Below are 21392 nucleotides of genomic sequence, written 5' to 3' on the forward strand. Positions count from 1 at the left end.
ATCAACTTTTATGCCACGTGTGTGTGCGTGTGTGTGTGTGTGTGTGTGTGTGTGTGTGTGTGTGTGCGTGCGTGCGTGCGTGCGTGCGTGTGTGCGTGCGTGCGTGCGTGCGCGTGTGTGTGTGTAAAAGATCATGAAACAAGAGATTTTGGGGGTTAGGTACGGGCTTTGTTTGGGTCATTAAAGAATAGTCTTCGCTCCATCTCTCAGCTCACTGACATGCTCAGAGGGACGGTGCCCAGTATCCGGCCAACTGCACTGTGAATCACGTTCTTGTATTTGATGGCATTCTTTCTTCTGTCAGTTCAAACCAGCCTTCCTACACCAGAGAAGTGATGCCACAGTGTGATGCTGCTTCCCCCATGCTTCACCACAGGGATGATATCAGGAGTATTGTTTGGTATTTGCCTGACTAAGTGCTTGGGGATCTCTCCAAACAGTTGTGTTTTTGTCTAATCTGAGGAGAAAATCTTTGTTTTTCTTGGTGCTGTCAGGATCATTTAAGTGCCTTTAGCTAAAGATCAAGTGGGCAGTGTCTTTTACTCAAATTCTGTCTGGCATAAAAACCTGAGTGATAAAGTGTTTCTAAGTCCATGACATGTTGATGTTTGAGTCCCAGTCAGGATCCTGGATCCTGACAAAGGCTTTTCTTGTTTTATCGCTCAGTTTAACTCCTTAAGGTAGTCCTGCTTGTTCTGCAGCATTTCCACCAGCCATCTTGTAGCTGCTCCTGATGCCTGAGACTGAAATACCTTATCGTCTTGTCAAGATGAAAAGGATCTGGGTCTAAACTGGAATCTGTCAGAATCATGTATTCTGCCTCTTCCTTTCACTCCCTCTATTCCTCCTCTGAACTCCTCTCTTACTCCTGTCTTACTTTTTATGCGTTGAGTCTCCTAGGACCAAGTGCAGGAACAAAATGACTGCACTAATCTGTCACCTTCATTCTTTTCTGTTTTTTACACATAAAGAACATCACTCGCAGCACAGCGTAAGACATCTACTCACATCATCTTAGTACGTGGATGAGGAGAAAGCCCTCTAGCAGATAGCCCACTACAATATCTGTATAACAGCCTGTTGGAGCAGAACTTACACAGGATTGGTTTAGGCTTCAAAATGGCAAAAACACTAGTGAATGTCAGTGTTGAACCAATTAAAATTTCCCCAAGTTCTTGAAAAAGGGTTTCTAACAAGTAGCGAGTGAATGCCTTAAAGTGACTCACACCTCATTTGAATAACAACAATGTGTATGCGGTTTTTTTTCCCACTGTCAAGTGGGCTGTCAGGGTAGTTTTGTAATTTCAGTATCACCAAGGGAATACCTTGAATCAGTGAGAGACACAGCAGTGTATTAGTATGGAAATGAAGGGTCTACAGAAGAGGTGTGAATTCTATTAGTGTCAGTGTCAGGATCAGGGGAATACAGCAAGTCAATCAACGAGAAATCATGTATTGTTAAAATAAAAATGCTGTGCAGTACCATAACAGCTTGTTCATTTACAAAATCAATCAATCAATAATAATAATACTAATAATAATACTAATAATAATAATAATAATAAGGCGTTTATCAATAATCTGTTTGTTGAAGGCTTCAGCATGAGTTTATTAGTTACTCGGCAGATTGCAGCTCTACACAGTCACAAAAAACCTAAACAATTTCTGTTGGCACATTTTGACTGATTTGAAATGTTTAATGTGTTTTTTTTAAATGTACTGAGTGATACAATAATTTCATGAATTAACTTACATTTGGGGTTTAAACCTGCTGTAGGTACCCAAACTGGCACTGGTACAGTTTGCATGCTGATTTAGTCCCTTGATGACGTACACGTTTTAAAAACATGATGAGATTTGAAACATTGATAAATCATAAAAGGAAATGTTAGAAGCTGGTTGTGATGGCTGAAGCTTTCAGAAGGATACTGTCAGGAATTCTCCTCTGCAGCTCGCTTCATGGCTGAAATAAAAATAGTGGATTTCATGAAGCGGTTCATCCTGAATACTTACAGAAATGCACTTTACAACAATTCAACCAGCAGAAAATATACGTTACATAATGTCTGAACCCTTTCTGTCAAAGGGATGATGAATCATTTTGAAAAAAGAAAAAAAAAAACACTTCAAAGTGTGGCTTAATAGAGCCCCATTCATTCATCCTTCCGCTGAGGATCTCTTGCAAAATCAAAAATACAAAGAGTGGGAGTTCTTCCTTATATTGGAAATGATCTAAAAACATCTACAAATAAGCCAAATAAATTGTTAACAACCACAAAGTGCTCCTCAAATTGTGTGTAGACTACTCTTTCAGAGCCCTATGCCTCACATATACACAATCACTAATGAAACAGTCATAAACTGTCACTTCCTGCTGTTTCAAAACACAGAACATCAGTGAAATGTCTCACCAAATCCAAGAAAAACAAATGAGTCATGATAGGAAGTCACCATCAACCAGAAAATTACCTTATAATATATCTGAAAATACAAAAAAAGCAGCTTGCATTAGGTTTAGACATTAACAGTCGTTTTGATAAGGCAACAAAAAGGACTTTCTTTAATTTATGTTTTTCAGCTGCTGTAAGCATGCAACATCACACGAGCAATACCATCAAAATAACTACAAAGTTCAACAGTCAAGCCTGAACGTTCATTATAATAATAATCAGGACTCTGTAGAAAGTGAAGCTAAGCCATGACCACAGCTGATTGACTCATTTCAAGGCTGCACCACATCAGCTCATGGCTGGTAATTGGCACATCTCAAAAAGGATGCACTATTTAAGCTGCTTAAGCCTGCCCACAGTTGTTCCAGCGAGCCGCTCTGCAAACTCCATCCACCCTGCTCCTACTTTCAAGCTTTGTTTGACTTTAACGAATGTTAAATCTGTTGTCACTGATCTGTTATGGACTGCTTTTTATAGCACTTCTCTACTCTGAGCCCTCAAAGTACATTTTGTAGAAGCTGTATTCACCCCTTTATACACACATTCATACAGCACTTTATTCCACGCCTTTAAGCAGTTTCTGTCACACACAGACTCTCACAATGATGGATGCATTGAGAGCAACTTAGAGGGAGCCATGGATCAAATCGCAGACCTTCCAGTTGGTGGACAACCGGCTTAATCTCCTGAGCCACAGGCCCTCACAGCTGCCTGTTCTGTGCTGGAGTTTTGGCCACCAGACCTAAAATACTGAAGACGGAAACAATCTTTTTAAAACGGTGGTCCTAACTGAACCCAATATTGGCCTTTTGCTGGGAGTTGTAGAAGTGAGGAGAGAGGTGATAAACGTGTGAAGCCAGAGAAAATATTCTGGGCGTTAATCGCTCAGACTGTCCTGTAATTATAAATTTAGATTCTAAACTTTGCATTACTTCACAGAAAATGTGCATGTGGTGTATGGATAGAAAAGATGTTAAACGTATATAAAAAACAGTTAAAAGTTCCTTTTTTTTTTTTTTTTTTTTGCCTGTCCTCTTTGGCTCTTTTGCCATCAGAATTGTTGTCTAAAGGCAAAGAAAGATGCCCAACGGATTTACTTTACCAAATTGACCATCCCAGCCTTGCCGTAATGGTCCATTTGATTCACCTTTTATTGTTTATTTTATTTTCACTTACTGAGTACGGGACAGACTTGACTGGGGGAAAGAAGGGGAGAAAGAAAGAGGGAAAGAGAAACAGCTGAGAAGAGGGACGGGGGAGAAGGGCAAAAGACAAAAACCAACAGAATGTGCAGAAATTTTTTTTTTTTTTTAAATGCATATATCAATCACCTGGATCACCTGCTGAGAAAGAAAAAAGAAAACAAGCAGAAGAGAACAAGAGTAATAGAATAAACAACATCACAATGATATATGGGAATATGACAGTAAATACTAAATATTAAACATTATTGTGCAGCACATAAGATCAACAGAACACAGTGTGCTTTGAGATAGGAGCCAAAAAGGGTGTAGTTTGTGGGTGTGATCACCCGTGTGTACACCTGTGAGCATGGACGCGCTTGTTTTTTTTAAAAGGTTCCTTCATGTAATGATCTGCTAGAGGGTGTGGGGGCATGAAGCAGGTATGGAGGAGATCAAACCTCCAGACATCCAGAGGCCCCCAGAACACAAGAGACCAAGGAAGACCAACAGAGGGGCAGCCGCGCCACTGTCCCAGAAAGAGCTGAGGAGAGTCCCAGATGAGGGCTCACTCAGCAGCCGCGGAGCAGAAGCCAGGGGGAGTTGCAGTGACGCACCCGTGAGCTCCGCCGGCAGCCAGCCGTGCCTGAGTGACCGAGCCCCAGGCTCCAGGCCCCGATAAGCGGCCGCCAAGGAGTGAGCCAGTGTGTACCTGGACGCCCATCCCCGGACACAAAGAACCACCAACGCACCGATGTCTGAGGGAGTCCGCCACTGGCAGGGGAAGTGGTGGTAGGGGGAGATAGGCCTCCAAACCTTGGAGGGCCTGAGATGTTCCCAGAGAGGTGGCGCCTGACACCCAACCTGACATATAGACACAGACATACAGGCACACACATATACAAACATCCATTCCCACCCTCATGCTCTCATATACACTTACTCCACACTCAACCAACGTGGAGACAGACATAAAGAGATGCTGTACACACGATCACACTCCCCAAGCGTACTCTACAAACCGGGTCTAGGTACCCTTGCCCCTGGAGGGGGGAACTGCACCCAGACTCAGGTGGTGTTACCCTTTTCCCTGCGGTGGGGGGAGGCAGACCGCCCCGACTCCGCAGCAGCAGGGAGACCCCACACTCCAGACCGCAGTCGGACGGCCAACTCCTCCTCCTAGCCCCCCCGCTCCAGCAGGTCGCAGAGAACGGGGGTGAGAGAAGACTCCAAACCTCCCTCCACCCACTTATTGTAGTGTTGATGCATGTGTGTTCTAAGGTGCATTTAAAACCCAGGAGGGCATGGAGCTACCTGCCAGAGAGCAGCAGGTAAGCGCATGGTCCCTCCTGCTAGCCCTCAATGTCTATGTGTATTTAACATTGAGAGGTGGGCAACGACGCCAGGGGTGAGGTGTACACCCTGATGTTACTTTGGATTCCGTGTATCGTGCCCACCCCCAAGATCCTATATGTATGTGTAATGAGAGTGTGAGTAATGTGAATGTCTAAGTTGTGGGATAAAATTGAGGCAGAGGCAGCCAGAAGGGGACGGGGACGGGGACGGGGGGGTAGCCTCCTCTGCACCCTGGTGACATACCCCTACTCCAAGGTCCTGCATGTGTGGGTGGTTGTGGTGAAGCGGGAAGAGGGAGGCAGCTGGAGATGGGGAGGGAAGGAAGGGAGGGGCAACAGTTAAAAGTTCCAAATCGAAGCGTTCCTCCAAGTTTTCTAAAGATATTGGAGTTAGAGATCTGCCACACAGCCATACTGAGGGGAGGAGACGGAGATCGAATGTGACCCTGGGGACCTAACATATGTGCCACTCTGATGCGATTACAGGAGCTTCAGACCTGCTGGCTGACAGTAATGAATGAGACCATACTGCTGTAACTCACCAACAATGCACAGGTGAAAACTCCATAATAAAGAAAATTCCATTATACATCAGAATCAATTTATCATATGGCAAAGCTCCATAATAGCATTCACAAAATTCACTTATCCCATCAGAGCCAAAAGGTAATTATTGGACTATGGACTTCTAAATGTGTCAATACACACAGCTGCAGTAACATTGTCATATGTATGTCACAGAGCAGTATAGGCTTAAGAGATGACCAGCAAAGAACATGCAGTGAGCAGCTGTGGTATCGGTGTCATCATTAAGCCGTTTAGACTTTCAGTTATGTGTCTCATTGACACCAAAGAACCAAAGAACAGCTGCAGATATTAAATGGAACTCCAGGGGACCAGGCCAAAATCCCTGGATGTGGACACAGAAGGAAAACAGATACTAGATGAACCAGAAGGATGCTTTAAATAGTGGAAAGATAACAATACTGATATCAACAGTGTCTGGTTACCACCATGAACTGTGTCCTGATTAATGACCCATTACATGTAGCCAGCAGTTTTTCTAACAATGACCTAAAATCTAAATAAATATTGTTTTTTTTTGTTTGTTTTTTAGGAAATTGTGACAAACTATCACCTGAGAATTTATATCTTTGATTATGATTCCACATCCACACATGGGGCAACATGATCCATACTCTCACCTCAATAACTATTTGCTCTGAAAGTGTATTATTAACATGTTCAGATTCAGAACTCTTTATTAATCCCTGAGGAAACCGTGTGGTTACAGTTGCTCCAAAAAACAATAAGACAGTATCAGACTGAACTAAATGAAATAATAGAAAGAAATACATAGTTACAAAATAAAAGAAATGGCTCTAATATATGCAAATAGCTCAATTATAAATATCCAGAATATTACGGAGATTACATATCTATGATTGACATTTTACTCTAACATTTTACTCATTTAACTCTCCTGTAAAACTTTGTTATTTTACTGTAGAGCATGTGCACAGCAGTGTGTACTGTGCATTATGTGGAGGAGCTGTACAGGAAGATGGCCACAGGCAGGAATGATTTCCTGTGTCGTTCAGTGATGCATTATGGGTAATCTCAGTCTCTTGCTGTGAAAATCCCGAGCATTGACTGACAGATGTTGAAAGACCCCTCTCTCCCTCAGAGTCATCAGAAAACTTGATGGCAGATCTCTGTGCAGTGGCTGAAGTCTGTGGTGTAGAGGTGAACAGGAAAGCGGATAAGTCTTTCTTGAAGTGGGAAATCAGTGTCACGGGTCTGTAATCCTGAAGGTCGCTGGGATGTGGAATCTCTGCAGACATTTAGGATCATCATGAACAGTTTATGAAAGACCCCACAAAGCTCAATGGTATCAACACCAACACTGGTATCAGTATTGGATCAATACTAGCAATATATAGAAATTTAATTTTTGTTTTGGCTTATTTTCTATTGATTTACTTGGTGCCATATCGATAGTATCAATTGAGCAAGGGTTGGTATCATCAACCCAACAAATGATGATGGAGAGTTTCGTTTGTGTTATTTTTAGTTAAAAGGACTGCCCACATGTAATGTTATCAACATCATTTATGTTTTATAAAAACAGGAGAGGGGCATGTGCCCTCTGTTCCTCTACATCAGTGAATGCAGTTATTATATTTAAAACATTTACCCACTGATTTAAATTACCCTGGTTACAGGGAGGTCCCACTGGAATAAAAGACGTGACTAAAATAATCCTTATTATTTCAGACAGCAGCATATCTGCTGTCTGAAATAAGCCATTTTAATTCTGCTAAATAAATAGCATTCCTTCTGTCTGGCCAGTAGGTGTGCTCACAGTAAGAGTTGTATGCCTCGGATGACCATGTTAGAATTAGGAATTATTCGTACATACACTGACCTCGATACCTGAAACTCAGGCCATATGTTATATGAGACTCCACCACTATGACTAACATTATTTTGTGTGTGTGTTTGATTTTCTAAAGGTACCAATACATTTGGCCACATCTCTGTCTCTCTGCTGGCAAAATGGAGAACCTGGCAAACTCGCTGTGACAACAAGACACTGGGAATCTGTGCACAGTGACTGTGCCCAGCTGTTACCACCAAAATGTATTTCCAGTGCATATCTCCTGAACCACAAATTGCTGTAGAGGGGTGGGTTGGCATGTTTGCGAACACTAGGCAGCTGTTTTCATCCTGTTGCAGTCACTGTGTTACATTCGAGTAGCCACATTCAAGCAGCAGCATATTGCCACTAAACATAAGACCTGCAGAATAAGAAAAACTATGAAGAACGTGTGCCACAGGTGTCTTGGAACAAAAGGTTGTGTCCCTACTTCAGCACATCTTTCTTTGCCTTCCTGCAGATTTAAGACCTGAACAACCCTCTCGAGAATGAACAGACTACAGCCATCGCAGAGATTCACAAGTGAAGTATCTGCAGATCAGTTTTCTCCTTTTCTTCCGAGCCTCTTTTAAGACCCACGTGCTAAGATTTAAATCTTATCTTTTCACCTTGTAATTGCCACCGACCCCCTCCTGCTCACGTAAAGTGCCAAACACATGATTGACTTGCTGTCTTCTGTGTCACCTGGGTGAAATAAACTTAATCTAAGTTGGCAATGTAAATGTAGCGTGTCACACAGGAGACCGGGGGAGATGGCGAGATGGAAAGAGCTTATTTGAGCTGACAGGCACTCGTGTCATATACTTTTTTCATCAAGTGAACGATCATCTTCCAACCCTGCTCTCCGTCTGTCTGTCTCTCTCTCTCGTACAGGCACACACGGTCAGCTGTGTTATTGCCTAAGTCCTTATGGTTTAAAGCCCCAACCAACATCAATATCCATGTAAGTCTCCATAAGCCTGCGGTAATGAAAGAACAACATAGATATGGAACATCTCTCAAGATTCCTGTGATATGATGTGGCATAGACAACCGAGAGAGAGAAAAAAAACAAAACACAAACGGACAAATTTAGTCATTAATGTTCAAATCAGCAGTTTGCAATATAATGGCAATGCAGTTAAGGTCATAGAGTACCTATAGTTTTATTTACCATCACATACCTGCTGATTATTCCTACTTTAGTGAGAACAAACTACAGTGATCTTATACTGGCTGAGACCTCTGACTCATTTTTAATTGCCAGACATAAGACTGAGAACATCTGTCTTTCTTATTCAATAAAGGCACAAACATGGAAAATTCTGTTGGATTTCTTCTTCTCTTAAAAATATTTTTCCAGGTGATTGTTTTTTTGTTGTATAATTTGTGTATTATTCATTATGTTCTCTTAACTGTTTATCCAGTTTAAGGTGGGAAGAATGGAGCCTATTCCAGGTGATGTAGGCAAAGAAGTGGACTACACCTGGACTACACCCTGGACATGTGTTTTATCATTTTGCATTGTTCATGACTGTTTTTTCCCTTTCACACAGATGTACAGCACTGTGCTCTCTTTTGGTGACGTTAACATTGTGACCAATACGATACAGTTGTCACGGGAGGCTGGTGTGAGAAGAGCAACATGAAAAATAATAATATGTTTTAAGTGTTTTATTTTATAACAGGCACGGGGAAGTTGGTTAGTACACAAGGGAAGGTTTTCTTGGTGGCTACACAAAGGTGGTTTTTCCTGACTGTGGGCAGAGGAAGAGGGAAAGGTGATTTGCAGAGGTAACTGGATGGATGATGTGAGGACTGAGATGAGGAGATCTTACTTGGTGGATGAGGTGAGACTGCTCCGGGGAGGTAGATGGCCAGGTGAGCTCCTGAGTCAGAAATAAGAGAACTGTTTCCAACCTTATCCTTTCAGTGATCCGCGGGAGAAGGTGGCAGGTGGAGAAGGCGAGAAGCGTTTGCCTGAAGAAGCGTGAAGTGATGGCACTCCCTGTTCGATTGCCTGAGAGAGGTCAAAGATTGGCTGTCAGATAATTCCCTAATTTTAAATGAGAAAAACTGAAGTTATGGTGTTCGATAGCCATATACCTCGAGACCAGCTTGTTGTCCTGCTGGGGCCCCTTGCTAACTCTCTCTCTCTGATTCTGTACGTAACCTGGGTGTCTATTTGGACAGCTCATTTATGCTCGATAAGCAAGTGTCATCTGTAGTTAAATATGGCTTCTTTCAAATGCGCCAGATTTCAAAAGCTAAGCATTATATACCACGCAGGGACCTGTAAAAACTTATCCACGCTTTTGTGACCTCCAGGTTAGACTATTGCAATTCTCTCTGCTGTGGTCTCCAAGCCTTCTCTCTTTGAAGGCTGCAACTCGTTCAGAATGCTGCGGCTCGCCTTCTTACTAGGAAAGCTGGGAAATTTGACCCTCTAACTCCGGCTCTTGTTGATCTACACTGGTTACCTATCAAATATCGCATTGAGTTTAAAATCTTGCTGCTCACTTGACCTCCTCAATCTGTACACTCCTTGTCGTGCATTAAGATCATCAGGTCAGTTACTCCTGGCCCAACCTAAGTTTAGACTGAAGACCAGAGGCGACCCTTTGCTTCAGCTGCACACAACCTTTGGAACAGCCTCCATGCTTCTATTCGTGCCTTGGACTCTATCCAATCCTTTAAATCAAGATTGAAATCATACTTATTTGACCTGGCTTTCCTGACCAGTTAATACCCTTTTTAAACTTTTTATTAAATTTATTATGTTATTATTAATTTTACTGCTGTTTTTATCTTCTTAGTAGATATTTTATATTCACGATCTGACCTTCCTTCTGTATTGAGGTTTGATGCCTATTTTATTTAACTCTTCTGGTCTATTAGTGCCTCCATTCTGTCTGTGTTAATGCCCGATCTGTACCCTGTTATTGACTTATGTTGTTTCTCTGTATTACTGTGAACCACTTTGGTGTGCCTACGGGTTTTTAAATGTGCTAAATAAATAAAACTGTATCGTATTGTGATGGCTACGCAGAAACTAGCGTCCAGAATCCTGAGCTGATGAGGTATTATGGGAAACAATGCAACTACACAGCAAAATCGCCAGTGTCAAATTAACACTGTGAGTGTTAAATTTAACACTAGAAAAGTGTCTATATGTGTCCACTCTTTTGAGTGTTAAATTAACACTTTTCAAAGTGTTATATTTTTAACAATGACCTGGTGTTATTTTAACACTGTACAGAGTTAAAGATTAACACTGACTAACACTGACCAGTGTCAACAATATTCTACACTGGTGTTAAGTGTTAAAAATTAACACCAAATAGTGTTGGTAGTACTTTACACTAGCCCTGGTGGTTAAAAATTTAACACTGAATAGTGTTGATTGTCTAACACTAACACTAGTGTCAGTCAAATCATCAATACTAGCCAGATTACAATAAACTCCCATTAATCTCTGATATCTCTACTGCTACAATTAATTAAAATGTATTAATTAATTAAAATGTATTCACAGCTACAGACATTCTACCCATTAAAAGAAACAACAGGACAGTGTTCAAAATACTCTGTATTCAAACAGCAGATACACCACAAATAAACAGCGCATAAATATATACAAAACTACAATATTGGACAATCTACATTTTGTCATTAGTGTCATTTGAAAATTGCCCATTGTAAGGTCTATAATACACCACATTATATACACAGATCAGTGCAACAGCATCCAGTTTATCCTCAATAACCAATGCATTTAAGTGACCATTGATCATTTCTTCAGTCTCCAAATTACTTAGAGCATGCACAAGCAGCTTTAAGTACATCAAAACACACACAGGAAAACATGCTCTACAGGTTCAACTATTTTCCATTTTTGCTCAAAATGTCTCATCCTTTTAGATTCTGTTAAGATATGAGAATGGGTTTTCAAGCTGATCAAAACATTCAACTTTTCCGAGGTTTCTCTTGATGACAAACATTCAACAACAGATTGTTTTGCATGTGCAATGACGTATATGTCATTAACACTTTCCTCCAATGAACCAACTAAACACTGCACAGTACTTTCAGAACACCTGAGGATTGTAGTTGAAAAATAACAGTCCTATACATGTCTAGTATTTGCCTGTCACAAGATGAGCCACATTTACAGGCTGTGAAACAGAGGTTCTATCATAAGGTGCAGGCTCAAAATAAAAATTACTGATGACCTCTGAGTCAACAAAGTCTCCACGTGCTTTGAAGAGGTGTTGCTTGTAAAAGATAAATTAATATCTAGGCTGTCCAAAGCTCAAAAGTAAAAATGTTGCTGGAACTTGACATGTCTAAATAACACTGAGCAACTTGTGTGGTGTATCTTGCAAAAGTAACACAAGAACAGTCAAAGTGCTGTATAGTCTATGTCTTTAGACTGTACTGTGAAGAATTCTTGCTCTGATTTCCCTGACCCGAGGACTCTCCTTCACGCTGCCAACATCAATGCCATACACGGTGGTCTGGATGAATGTGTAGAAGTTGTGCAATGCTTCGTCATAGGACACGGCAAATACAAAATGTGCCTTGAAAAGCTCGTCAAGAGCTGCAACTCCCGTCTGCGTCACACAGGGAATGATCTTTTGATCTAGGACAATGTAGAAAGTCTGGATGATGTTCTTTCTTTCTCCAACACACAGGAGGAATGGCTGAGTGGGGCCAGCCTTAAGAAAAGTCTCCATGCTACCTCCCACCTGAGGGAGTGAAAGAAACCAAATGATTCACATTAAACAAAATTGGTAATTGGATGTTGAGTGGCAGTGCTGCCTAAAATTAAGACAATATTAAAATGTTTTACTTCGGGCCCACAGTTATTTTTGTTCCAATGTGTAATTTTAGTTTTAATGGTAACAATAATGTGCCGGCGTTGCAACACCAAGCCTATCTGGCATAGATATATCTGCTGCACAGTGGAACCCCTTGCCCTCTTAAAACATCTGATAATCTGGATCTTTTCTCATCAAAAGAGAAAGCTACTTTAACACATTTCTAAAAATCATACCTTCATGAATTTCATTAGGTGGTGAGCAGCATCTGATGTGCTAATCTTTGAAGACTTCCTTCCTTTAGAATGGCAGCCAACTCGCAGTCCCATACTACAGAATAGGAATTAGGATAATCGCAATTACTGTCATTTTAAGGTCCACAGCAGTCATTTTTTCAATGTTATTCAGTTTTGGATAACTGATAATTTTTCAAATAAAGCAGTTTTCCACTGTCTTCAGTATGGTATGAAAATTCATTTCAAGACACTTAAAATCTTCTGGCCACCAAGTGACGTAAATATTGAGTCATAACAATACTAACATTAAGTAACTTTTTTTTGTCAAACTTTAAATGCCATTAAAGTTTGTTTGTAAATTCCTTTTCATACCATACTGAAATGAACAGAAACCCAACGTAATTTATAAAATCGACAGCTGTATTCCAATTTGTTGTAAAGGTGCCAAAACATGTTTTGATTTAATAGTATGGTCCACCTAATATATTGTGCTGTGGGAATTGTGAAAATGCTGTAAAGACATGTGAAGTCTACCATCTCCAACTTACCACCCTCGTCAGAGTCCCCCTGTGCAGAGACGAGCAGGTCATCCAATTCTGTACTCTGAGACAGATTTTTGCAATCTTTGATGATTCTTGGCTTGAAGAATGTTGGCCACTTTGCAAGGAATTTACCAGACACTTCCTCCCGAAACAGCATTGTGAAGTCTTGGTCAATCTGAAACACAAAATGTGACAATAGAAAGAACGCATTAACGAGCAAACAAACAAAGGAACCACACAGCTGTCAGTCAATCAGTTTATGCCTTACCAAGCCAGGTGTATCCAGAAATCTTGGGAAAAGGTCCAGGACAGAAGAAGCTGTGGCTGGATCTTGAATCACTTTTTGCCTATGTTGAAAAGTCACCTTCATTTTCTCTTTGACAACTTTCATGTCAGTCGAGTGCCTCATCACTGACATAGCTTCCTTGCATTCATCACCCGACAACTGTCTCGCATTTGTTGCGAAGTTGCGAAGAGTCTTGGGGCTGTCTTGAAAAGCTGACTTTGATTTCTTCATCTCTTCAGTAGAGTTGCGCTGCACAGTTTTCAATCTCCATGCCAGGTAACCAGAACCACTCTGGTGATCATAGAAATGTTCCTGCCGAATTAAGAGCAAGAGAGATATTTGTTCAATATTGATTACCTGCTACTCTACCTACACTGTTTGTAGCAAGTGAAGAAAACTCCTGACTGGTGGGATTGTTCAGTGCTACATGTCAAAAAGCCAGATATGGCATCATGCATTAGAGGTCTATTTAAATCAATTGTTACACAATGACATTTTTTTACATTTATTTATTTTGGGTCCATTAGGGAATAACTTGATAAACTGCCTGAATGACAGACTGACCTGAATTAGTCTTATCATATGATTTCTTTAACCACTCCATCAGAAAAGCCAACAACAAAATACTTTCACAGACCACTGACTGTCATATCTGCAGGTGTAGGCATTTATCACGTAAACCAGAATCAAAAAAGTCTTAATTGCATAAAAACTGGGTCACAGACCCAGGACTATGACACTGACAGCATGTATGCATCATAACATCATAACTTACATAACCATTCTTTGAATCTGGGTCCTTCAAGTTTGGGAACAAGGTTGTAATCCCAAGTGCATACATAATGCGGACACTTACTGGTGGGATCCTCCTAAAAGGCAGATACAGAGAACACGAAAACTATCAATTATTTACCCCAACACAGATTCAAATTCAATTATAAAATGTCAGCAACAAGAACAACATGTATCCAGGTGTATGATTTGAACTACCCAAACTACCTATCATCTGTAAAACATGACTGACCACATCACACACCTGACAGGTCTTTAAGAATAATGAAAATGTAGACTTGGATTATGCTCCACATGGACTATGACAATTTGATGCAGACATTTTCCTAATGTTTTGCTGTTGTCAACCATCCCTGTTAAGAAGCACTACAGTGGGGCAAAAAAGTATTTAGTCAGCCACCGATTGTGCAAGTTCCCCCACCTAAAATGATGACAGAGGCCAGTAATTTGCACCAGAGGTACACTTCAACTGTGAGAGACAGAATGTGAAAAAAAAAAAATCCATGAATCCACATGGTAGGATTTGTAAAGAATTTATTCGTAAATTAGGGTGGAAAATAAGTATTTGGTCACCTCAAACAAGGAAAATCTCTGGCTCTCACAGACCTGTAACGTCTTCTGTAAGAAGCTTTTCTGTCCCCCACTCGTTACCTGTATGAATGGCACCTGTTTGAACTCATCATCTGTATAAAAGACACCTGTCCACAGCCTCAAACAGTCAGACTCCAAACTCCGCCATGGCCAAGACCAAAGAGCTTTCGAAGGACACCAGGAAAAGTATTGTAGACCTGCACCAGACTGGGAAGAGTGAATCTACAATAGGCAAGCAGCTTGGTGTGAAAAAATCAACTGTGGGAGCAATCATCAGAAAATGGAAGACATACAAGACCACTGATAATCTCCCTCGATCTGGGGCTCCACGCAAGATCTCATCCCGTGGGGTCAAAATGATCATGAGAACGGTGAGCAAAGATCCCAGAACCACACGGGGGGACCTGGTGAATGACCTGCAGAGAGCTGGGACCAAAGTAACAAAGGTCACCATCAGTAACACACTACAACGGCAGGGAATCAAATCCCGCAGTGCCAGACGTGTTCCGCTGCTGAAGCCAGTGCATGTCCAGGCCCGTCTGAAGTTTGCCAGAGAGCACATGGATGATACAGCAGAGGATTGGGAGAATGTCATGTGATCAGATGAAACCAAAGTAGAACTTTTTGGTATAAACTCAACTCGTCGTGTTTGGAGGAAGAAGAATACTGAGTTGCATCCCAAGAACACCATACCTACTGTGAAGCATGGGGGTGGAAACATCATGCTATGGGGCTGTTTTTCTGCCAAGGGGACAGGACGACTGATCCGTGTTAAGGACAGAATGAATGGGGCCATGTATCGTGAGATTTCGAGCCAAAACCTCCTTCCATCAGTGAGAACTTTGAAGATGAAACGAGGCTGGGTCTTCCAACATGACAATGATCCAAAACACACCGCCCGGGCAACAAAGGAGTGGCTCCGTAAGAAGCATTTGAAAGTCCTGGAGTGGCCTAGCCAGTCTCCAGACCTCAACCCCATAGAAAATCTGTGGCGGGAGTTGAAAGTCCGTGTTGCTCGGCGACAGCAACACGGACATCACTGCTCTCGAGAAGATCTGCATGGAGGAATGGGCCAAAATACCAGCTACTGTGTGTGCAAACCTGGTAAAGACCTATAGTAAACGTTTGACCTCTGTTATTGCCAACAAAAGTTATGTTAAAAGTATTAAGTTGTGTTTTTGTTATTGACCAAATACTTATTTTCCACCCTGATTTACGAATAAATTCTTTACAAATCCTACCATGTGGATTCATGGATTTTTTTTTTCACATTCTGTCTCTCACAGTTGAAGTGTACCTCTGGTGCAAATTACTGACCTCTGTCATCATTTTAGGTGGGGGAACTTGCACAATCAGTGGCTGACTAAATACTTTTTTGCCCCACTGTATATTCAGAAACTACAATAATGACAATGGAAAATAAGATCACTCCATAACAAATTGTGACTTCTTTTGAAACATTATCAATACGGGGTTAGCAACTAATGAAAACTATGATTGATTTGATTTAACAACGACTTCATGACATATAGAAGAATCAATTTAAGTGGTGCAATAATGGTAAACAACTAAAATTACAGACAAAAAAAAACAAAACAAAGATTTTTCTTAATGTTTACATCACTTACCCATGACTCTCTACCATGTCTGCCACAAGGATGTTCACCATCTTTCTTCTTGTAGTATCAGAGAGGCAGTTTGTTTTCTCATATTCCTTAAATACTTGATCACCATCTGGCTTTGAATACAAGGCTGCTCTGACGATCTGAAATAACAATTGCAAGAAATTCATAGAAAGCACCTACCAGGTGGGTATAAAAATTATCAGCATCAACTGCTATAACCTTTGCATTAATCACTACATCTTATTTAATCATGAGAGGGACCACTGTTTTGTTTTTATAATATTTTTTTATAATATTTTTAAAGATATTGAGTATTGGTACAAATGAACAGGTAATTGGCAATCTTAAGTTACAACATATCATATCCTGAAGATTACTTACATTTCTTGCAGTGTTGCTGTCAGGAGGTCCTTCAATTAACTGTCTTTTCCGAGCTTTGGTAGATTCGAGTATTATTGTTGTGTCTGAACCTGATGATGATCCTCCTGATGCAGGTGACGGTGACAACTCTAATGAAGATGTGTGATCTGAAGAAGACCCTGCAACACTGTTGTCTAACAATACAGACAGCCTCATAGATTTAAACATGATTACACCAACTATAAATTAGTAAATTTAACAACGCATTTTTAAATGAAACATACGGCTTAAACTTCTTACCACTGCATTCTTCAGTGAAGACACTGAAAGACACCTGAGATGACTTCAAAAGTTCATCAAATATGTCCGAATCCACTTCCACTCCCGCAGAATCCATCAGGACCAAATTGGTAGAACCTGGCAAACTGAATTTCACCAGCACTAAAAAAGAAACAATCAATAAAGTTCTATATGAATTTATAATTCATAAATCCGTAAATCACAGTTTTACTTTGATAATATTTATAAATTCTTTATTCATTCAATTACTAAAAGAATTATTCATTTAAATTAGCAATCAATGTAGTGAAGTAAACTTACAGTATTTGCCCTTGGACTGCAGTGAAGGCTTTGAGTAAAGTACAAGTAAATCAAAACAATACTTACATGAATAGTATATGAATAAATTTACTTAGTTACTTTTAATCACTACACTCAAATTACCTCCTTGCAAAAATTCGGAGTAATTGTAGGCATCGTCTGTCTTTGGTACCCTGACCCATTTGCTCACTCCCTTAAACTCGACAGGAACCAGCATATCGCCACCTTCCAAGAGTAGAACAAAACTGCGTAACTGCACTGCAATACAGTAGTCTCTTGATTATCGCGGGGGTTAGTAGAAACCATATTTCTTTTTTATTATTTTTATATACTTTAAGCCATAAAAACTCTCCCTGCACTCTAACAAACCCTAATATAAAAAGGCAGAAAAATGCTTATTTTACCATGAAAAAAAACAATCTAAAAAAAGAAAAATGCCTTATTGTCACAGAAATGCATAACATATGAAATTACCATAATTAACAAGATGTAGGGGGCATACTCTAGTGTAAAAATCTTTCCATCTATACATACTCTCAGGGTAGCCTTAAGCATCCTAGTTCACCTAAGCCAGGGTCTCAAACTTCAATGAGCTATGGGCCACTGCTAGCACTGTCATCTCATTGGAGGGCCACTTTAGTGTTCAAGTAGTACAAAAAAAATACAAAGAAACCACCCACAAATATTTCCCAAAATGCAGTTCCTCGTTAGTTTTTAAAATTTCAAATATTGTATAACAAGGCAAAACCGCAAACTTGAACGCATTTTTCTCACTCCAAACTAACCGAAGCCCAGCTCCGCGGCTCTGAACCGTGGTTAAAAAACCCCCCAAAAAAAAAAAACCTGGCTAATACGTCGGGTCCCGCGTCGGGCTCGTGGCCGCTAACTAGCTTTACTGTCAGCGAACACAGTGTACACTCGAGTATAAACAGCTTACTTACAACTGGGCTCCTCAGCCAGTCTTTTTGGCTGCAGTGGTTATTATATCTACATGCTTTCATCTTCCGTTTCTCGTGGGTAGCAACTCATACTTTCTCCCTCCCTCGCACTCAAACGCACACATCAGGAGGGGGAGTCCCACACGTTCTTACTGCAGCACAGACTACGCTGCACACGAGGGCCTGTAATACTCTGCTCAAATTACATTCTAATTAAATAATTTTCGCCTAATAACAAAAAACAGTCACTTCAAGGACCAAATTGCATTAAATTTTTTCACAGGCTGCAAGTAGGAGTGACATGGGCCGCAGGTTTGAGACCCCTGAACTAAGGATTTAGCAAGTTTAATTTGAAAATAAATAAAAGGCGTTTAGTAAAAACTGTGACATATATTAACAAGTAATATTCGTTACAGTCTGCCAACAGCCAGATTATGCTAAATGAATGCTAGGAAAGTAACTGGTACTTTGCAGTTTTAGCTAGCAGTAGCCCAGCTTAACAAAAAACAATTAAAATTCAAATATGACACTTAAAGATAATGTATTTTGATACAAATACTATTGTTTTTACTAGTTATCATGTTACTTGTTCTAATATCAATCTAAAACTTAATATTTGACCGAATAAAACTTACCGCAGCAGCAAGAAAAAATGGCGACCGAAGATTCTGAAATGCGAAGCTCCACAGGAAATGAAGGCGTGGTCTAATTTAACACCCACATTGTTAAAATGCAGTAACGACTAAAATCCACACTTACACTTTTCAGGAATCAACTCCCGATGTGTTATTTTAACTCGATTAAGTGTTGAACTAACTCGGAACTCTGTTGAATATCTACTAACACTGAAAAATCAACACTGGCATTTTTGCTGTGTAGAAGCACAGAGAACAACAGGTAAGTACAGGTCTTTAAACAACAAACATGAGGCTAGGTAGTCGGTTTCCATGTGGTTAGAGGACAAACTGGCGAAAGAGAGATGACGACGCAAATCTTAAATACCATCTGTTGATTAGTTGCGGATCAGAAACAGGTAGGTAGTGCAGGTGATGAGAAGTGGCGGATACCTTGCAATCAGCAAATATAATGCAGTTTGCAAAGATAAAATTAAAAAATGAAATAGTGTTTGTATGGCAGCCCCAACCATACTCATGTGAAACTTGACTCACATTTAAACAAAAACCAATCAGAGCAGCCCAGTGTTTCAAAAGCTGTCAAAAAGTGCGCTTGGGTCGAATCACTGCTCTGCTATCAGGCTTTGATTGACTGACACAACTGGCATTTATTCATGGGAAAATGTCAAGGATTATTAACTCAGGTTTAAGCTGTGATTGTGATTTTGTGCACGCTGCACAAGCCCATTTCAATCAACAAACTTTGCTGCATGCATGAATATATGGAGGGAAGGCGCAGAGCTGGGTCACTGACTGTCTGAGTAGAAGGGATTCATTTGTGTGAATAAGTGAGTTAATGAATCCTTGAAATCCCCAGTAGCATTTATGTTGTGATTTCACAGGTTTTGACTTCCATCAGTATGAATCTGTAAGCTACCTGTGTTGCTATCTCTGTAGATTGGCCTGATAGTGTGGCACTCACCCATTGATTAGGTCTATTTCAGGTCTTATCAACACACATCGCTGCTGTGCCTTCATTGAGCGAATATTGTACTTGACAGTGTGTCTGAAAACATCATCATCAGCTTAGGTCAGCTGGATTAACAGAAATGCTTTGAAGTGACGAATGCTTTTGGCTTTTTATATGCATTTTCTTTTTTTTGTATCCAAGGCAGGTAAGGACTCGGCGAGACAATGCATGCATGTGTTAGTTATGCATGCAATGCAAGTCAATCATGGGTGTATTGTAGGAACAATTGTTGGCTGAGTGAAACACAGACACATCTATAGTCACTTTAACGAGTATTCAAATGCTTTCACGCGTCACACATCATTGCGGTTCTCATTATGGAGTATTTCTCATGGTTGTTTTCACTAAATTTCACCAGGTTTCCAGTGGGTTTTCTGAGAAAGCACAGCAGAACCTGATGAATTAATCTCATACATGCATTTTGGACTTGCATTTCTTTTTTCGTAAGCTTTTCCGTTTGGTCTAGTAGTTGAGTTCTCGGTCAGCACCCTGACCAAGGTCCTTCTTGCTCTGTCGGTTTGGAAAGACATCCAATTCTTGAAAGGGTCTTAATGGGTCCAACCTTCTTCCATTTCACGAGTCTTTGTGTCAATGTGCTTCTGGGTAAACTCAAAGCTTTGGTAATAATTTTGCACCTTCACCCAGATCTATGTTTCATTATAATCAGAGGTTGAGAGAGATTCCAGTCACTGACCCCACTAACCTGCTTGTTGTTTCTCAGAGAGTTCCTTAAACTTCATTTCATGGTTTTTGACTTCACATGCTGTGAGAATTACTCATGCTGTTCCCGAGGCATGAAATGCTGCTATTTTGTCAGACGCCAGTGGGATCACAGACATGCAGACAGGGTGGCGTGTTGTATTGTGTCTCAGGACTCTTGGAAACCAAGCGATAACAGCCTGTTTTTAAATATATACAAAGTCTGTATTATGATGTTGGTGGTCTGGTGGTGAAGTAACCCAGCAAGCACAGCGAGGTTTATATCAGACCTGGCACCTTTGGGTATTGTACTCACTGGCTTAGGCATAAGGTTCAGGAAAGGTAATAGTCCCAGAATAAATCCTGCATGTTGAAAAGTGGTGCTGACACAGTCTATTTAAAGGTGACGTTGAGAGTTCCTTAACAAGTGTTCATATATAGTAGTTCGAGATTGCGTCCCTCTGCTGCCGTAATGCAGTGATATACCTTTGTGAGTATCCCATCTGAAATGTCTGACAGGTTTTCACAAAACACCCCGGGAATGAAAACCACCCCTTAAATTCTTCAAATGGGAGATTTTAGTTTTTTCCTTGTGAATAAATTTGGCAAAATGGGCTTTCATTCAGAATATTTTCATAACTAACTATATATCACCCAGATTTGTGCATGCACACAATTTCAGTGATTATAACTTCATCTGAATATGTATGTAGACATTAACACAGACGTTGTCAACATGACCTTTATCAGAATTATGAGATATGGGGAATTCGTTAAGCACTGTTGAAGCTGACTTGTTCTCTGACTTAATCATACAAAAGAAATTGAGATACGGGTTTATCAGCATCAAATTA

The 21392-nt window shown here is 40.5% G+C and overlaps 1 protein-coding gene across 1 annotated transcript; it reads right to left on the reverse strand.

Annotated features, from left to right (window-relative positions):
* Positions 1 to 11832: 11832 nt before the first annotated feature.
* LOC147337510 (uncharacterized) lies at positions 11833 to 20866 on the reverse strand. The gene is made up of 11 exons (XM_086308897.1): positions 20855 to 20866; positions 18831 to 18900; positions 16958 to 17098; positions 16679 to 16851; positions 16301 to 16437; positions 14065 to 14158; positions 13272 to 13601; positions 13010 to 13178; positions 12834 to 12837; positions 12462 to 12555; positions 11833 to 12153 (listed from the first exon to the last, which is right to left on the reverse strand). The coding sequence occupies exons 1-11, from the start codon at positions 20864 to 20866 to the stop codon at positions 11833 to 11835; spliced, it is 1545 nt and encodes a 514-aa protein (XP_086165023.1).
* Between the last annotated feature and the right edge of the window lie 526 nt (positions 20867 to 21392).

This window comes from Aulonocara sp. 'chitande type north' Nkhata Bay, linkage group LG2 (genome assembly GCF_057382095.1).
Source record: "Aulonocara sp. 'chitande type north' Nkhata Bay isolate Kocher_YH1m ecotype deep benthic linkage group LG2, A_spYH_male_GT1.1, whole genome shotgun sequence".
Taxonomy (NCBI): Eukaryota; Metazoa; Chordata; class Actinopteri; order Cichliformes; family Cichlidae; genus Aulonocara; species Aulonocara sp. 'chitande type north' Nkhata Bay.

Excerpts from the sequence above, each read along its gene's own strand:
- LOC147337510 (XM_086308897.1), bottom strand. Across the intron at positions 16,852-16,957 it reads CTTCACTGAAGAATGCAGTG|ACAACAGTGTTGCAGGGTCT; the intron begins GTAAGAAGTTTA and ends CTGTATTGTTAG. Across the intron at positions 13,179-13,271 it reads TTCTGGATACACCTGGCTTG|ATTGACCAAGACTTCACAAT; the intron begins GTAAGGCATAAA and ends TTTGTGTTTCAG.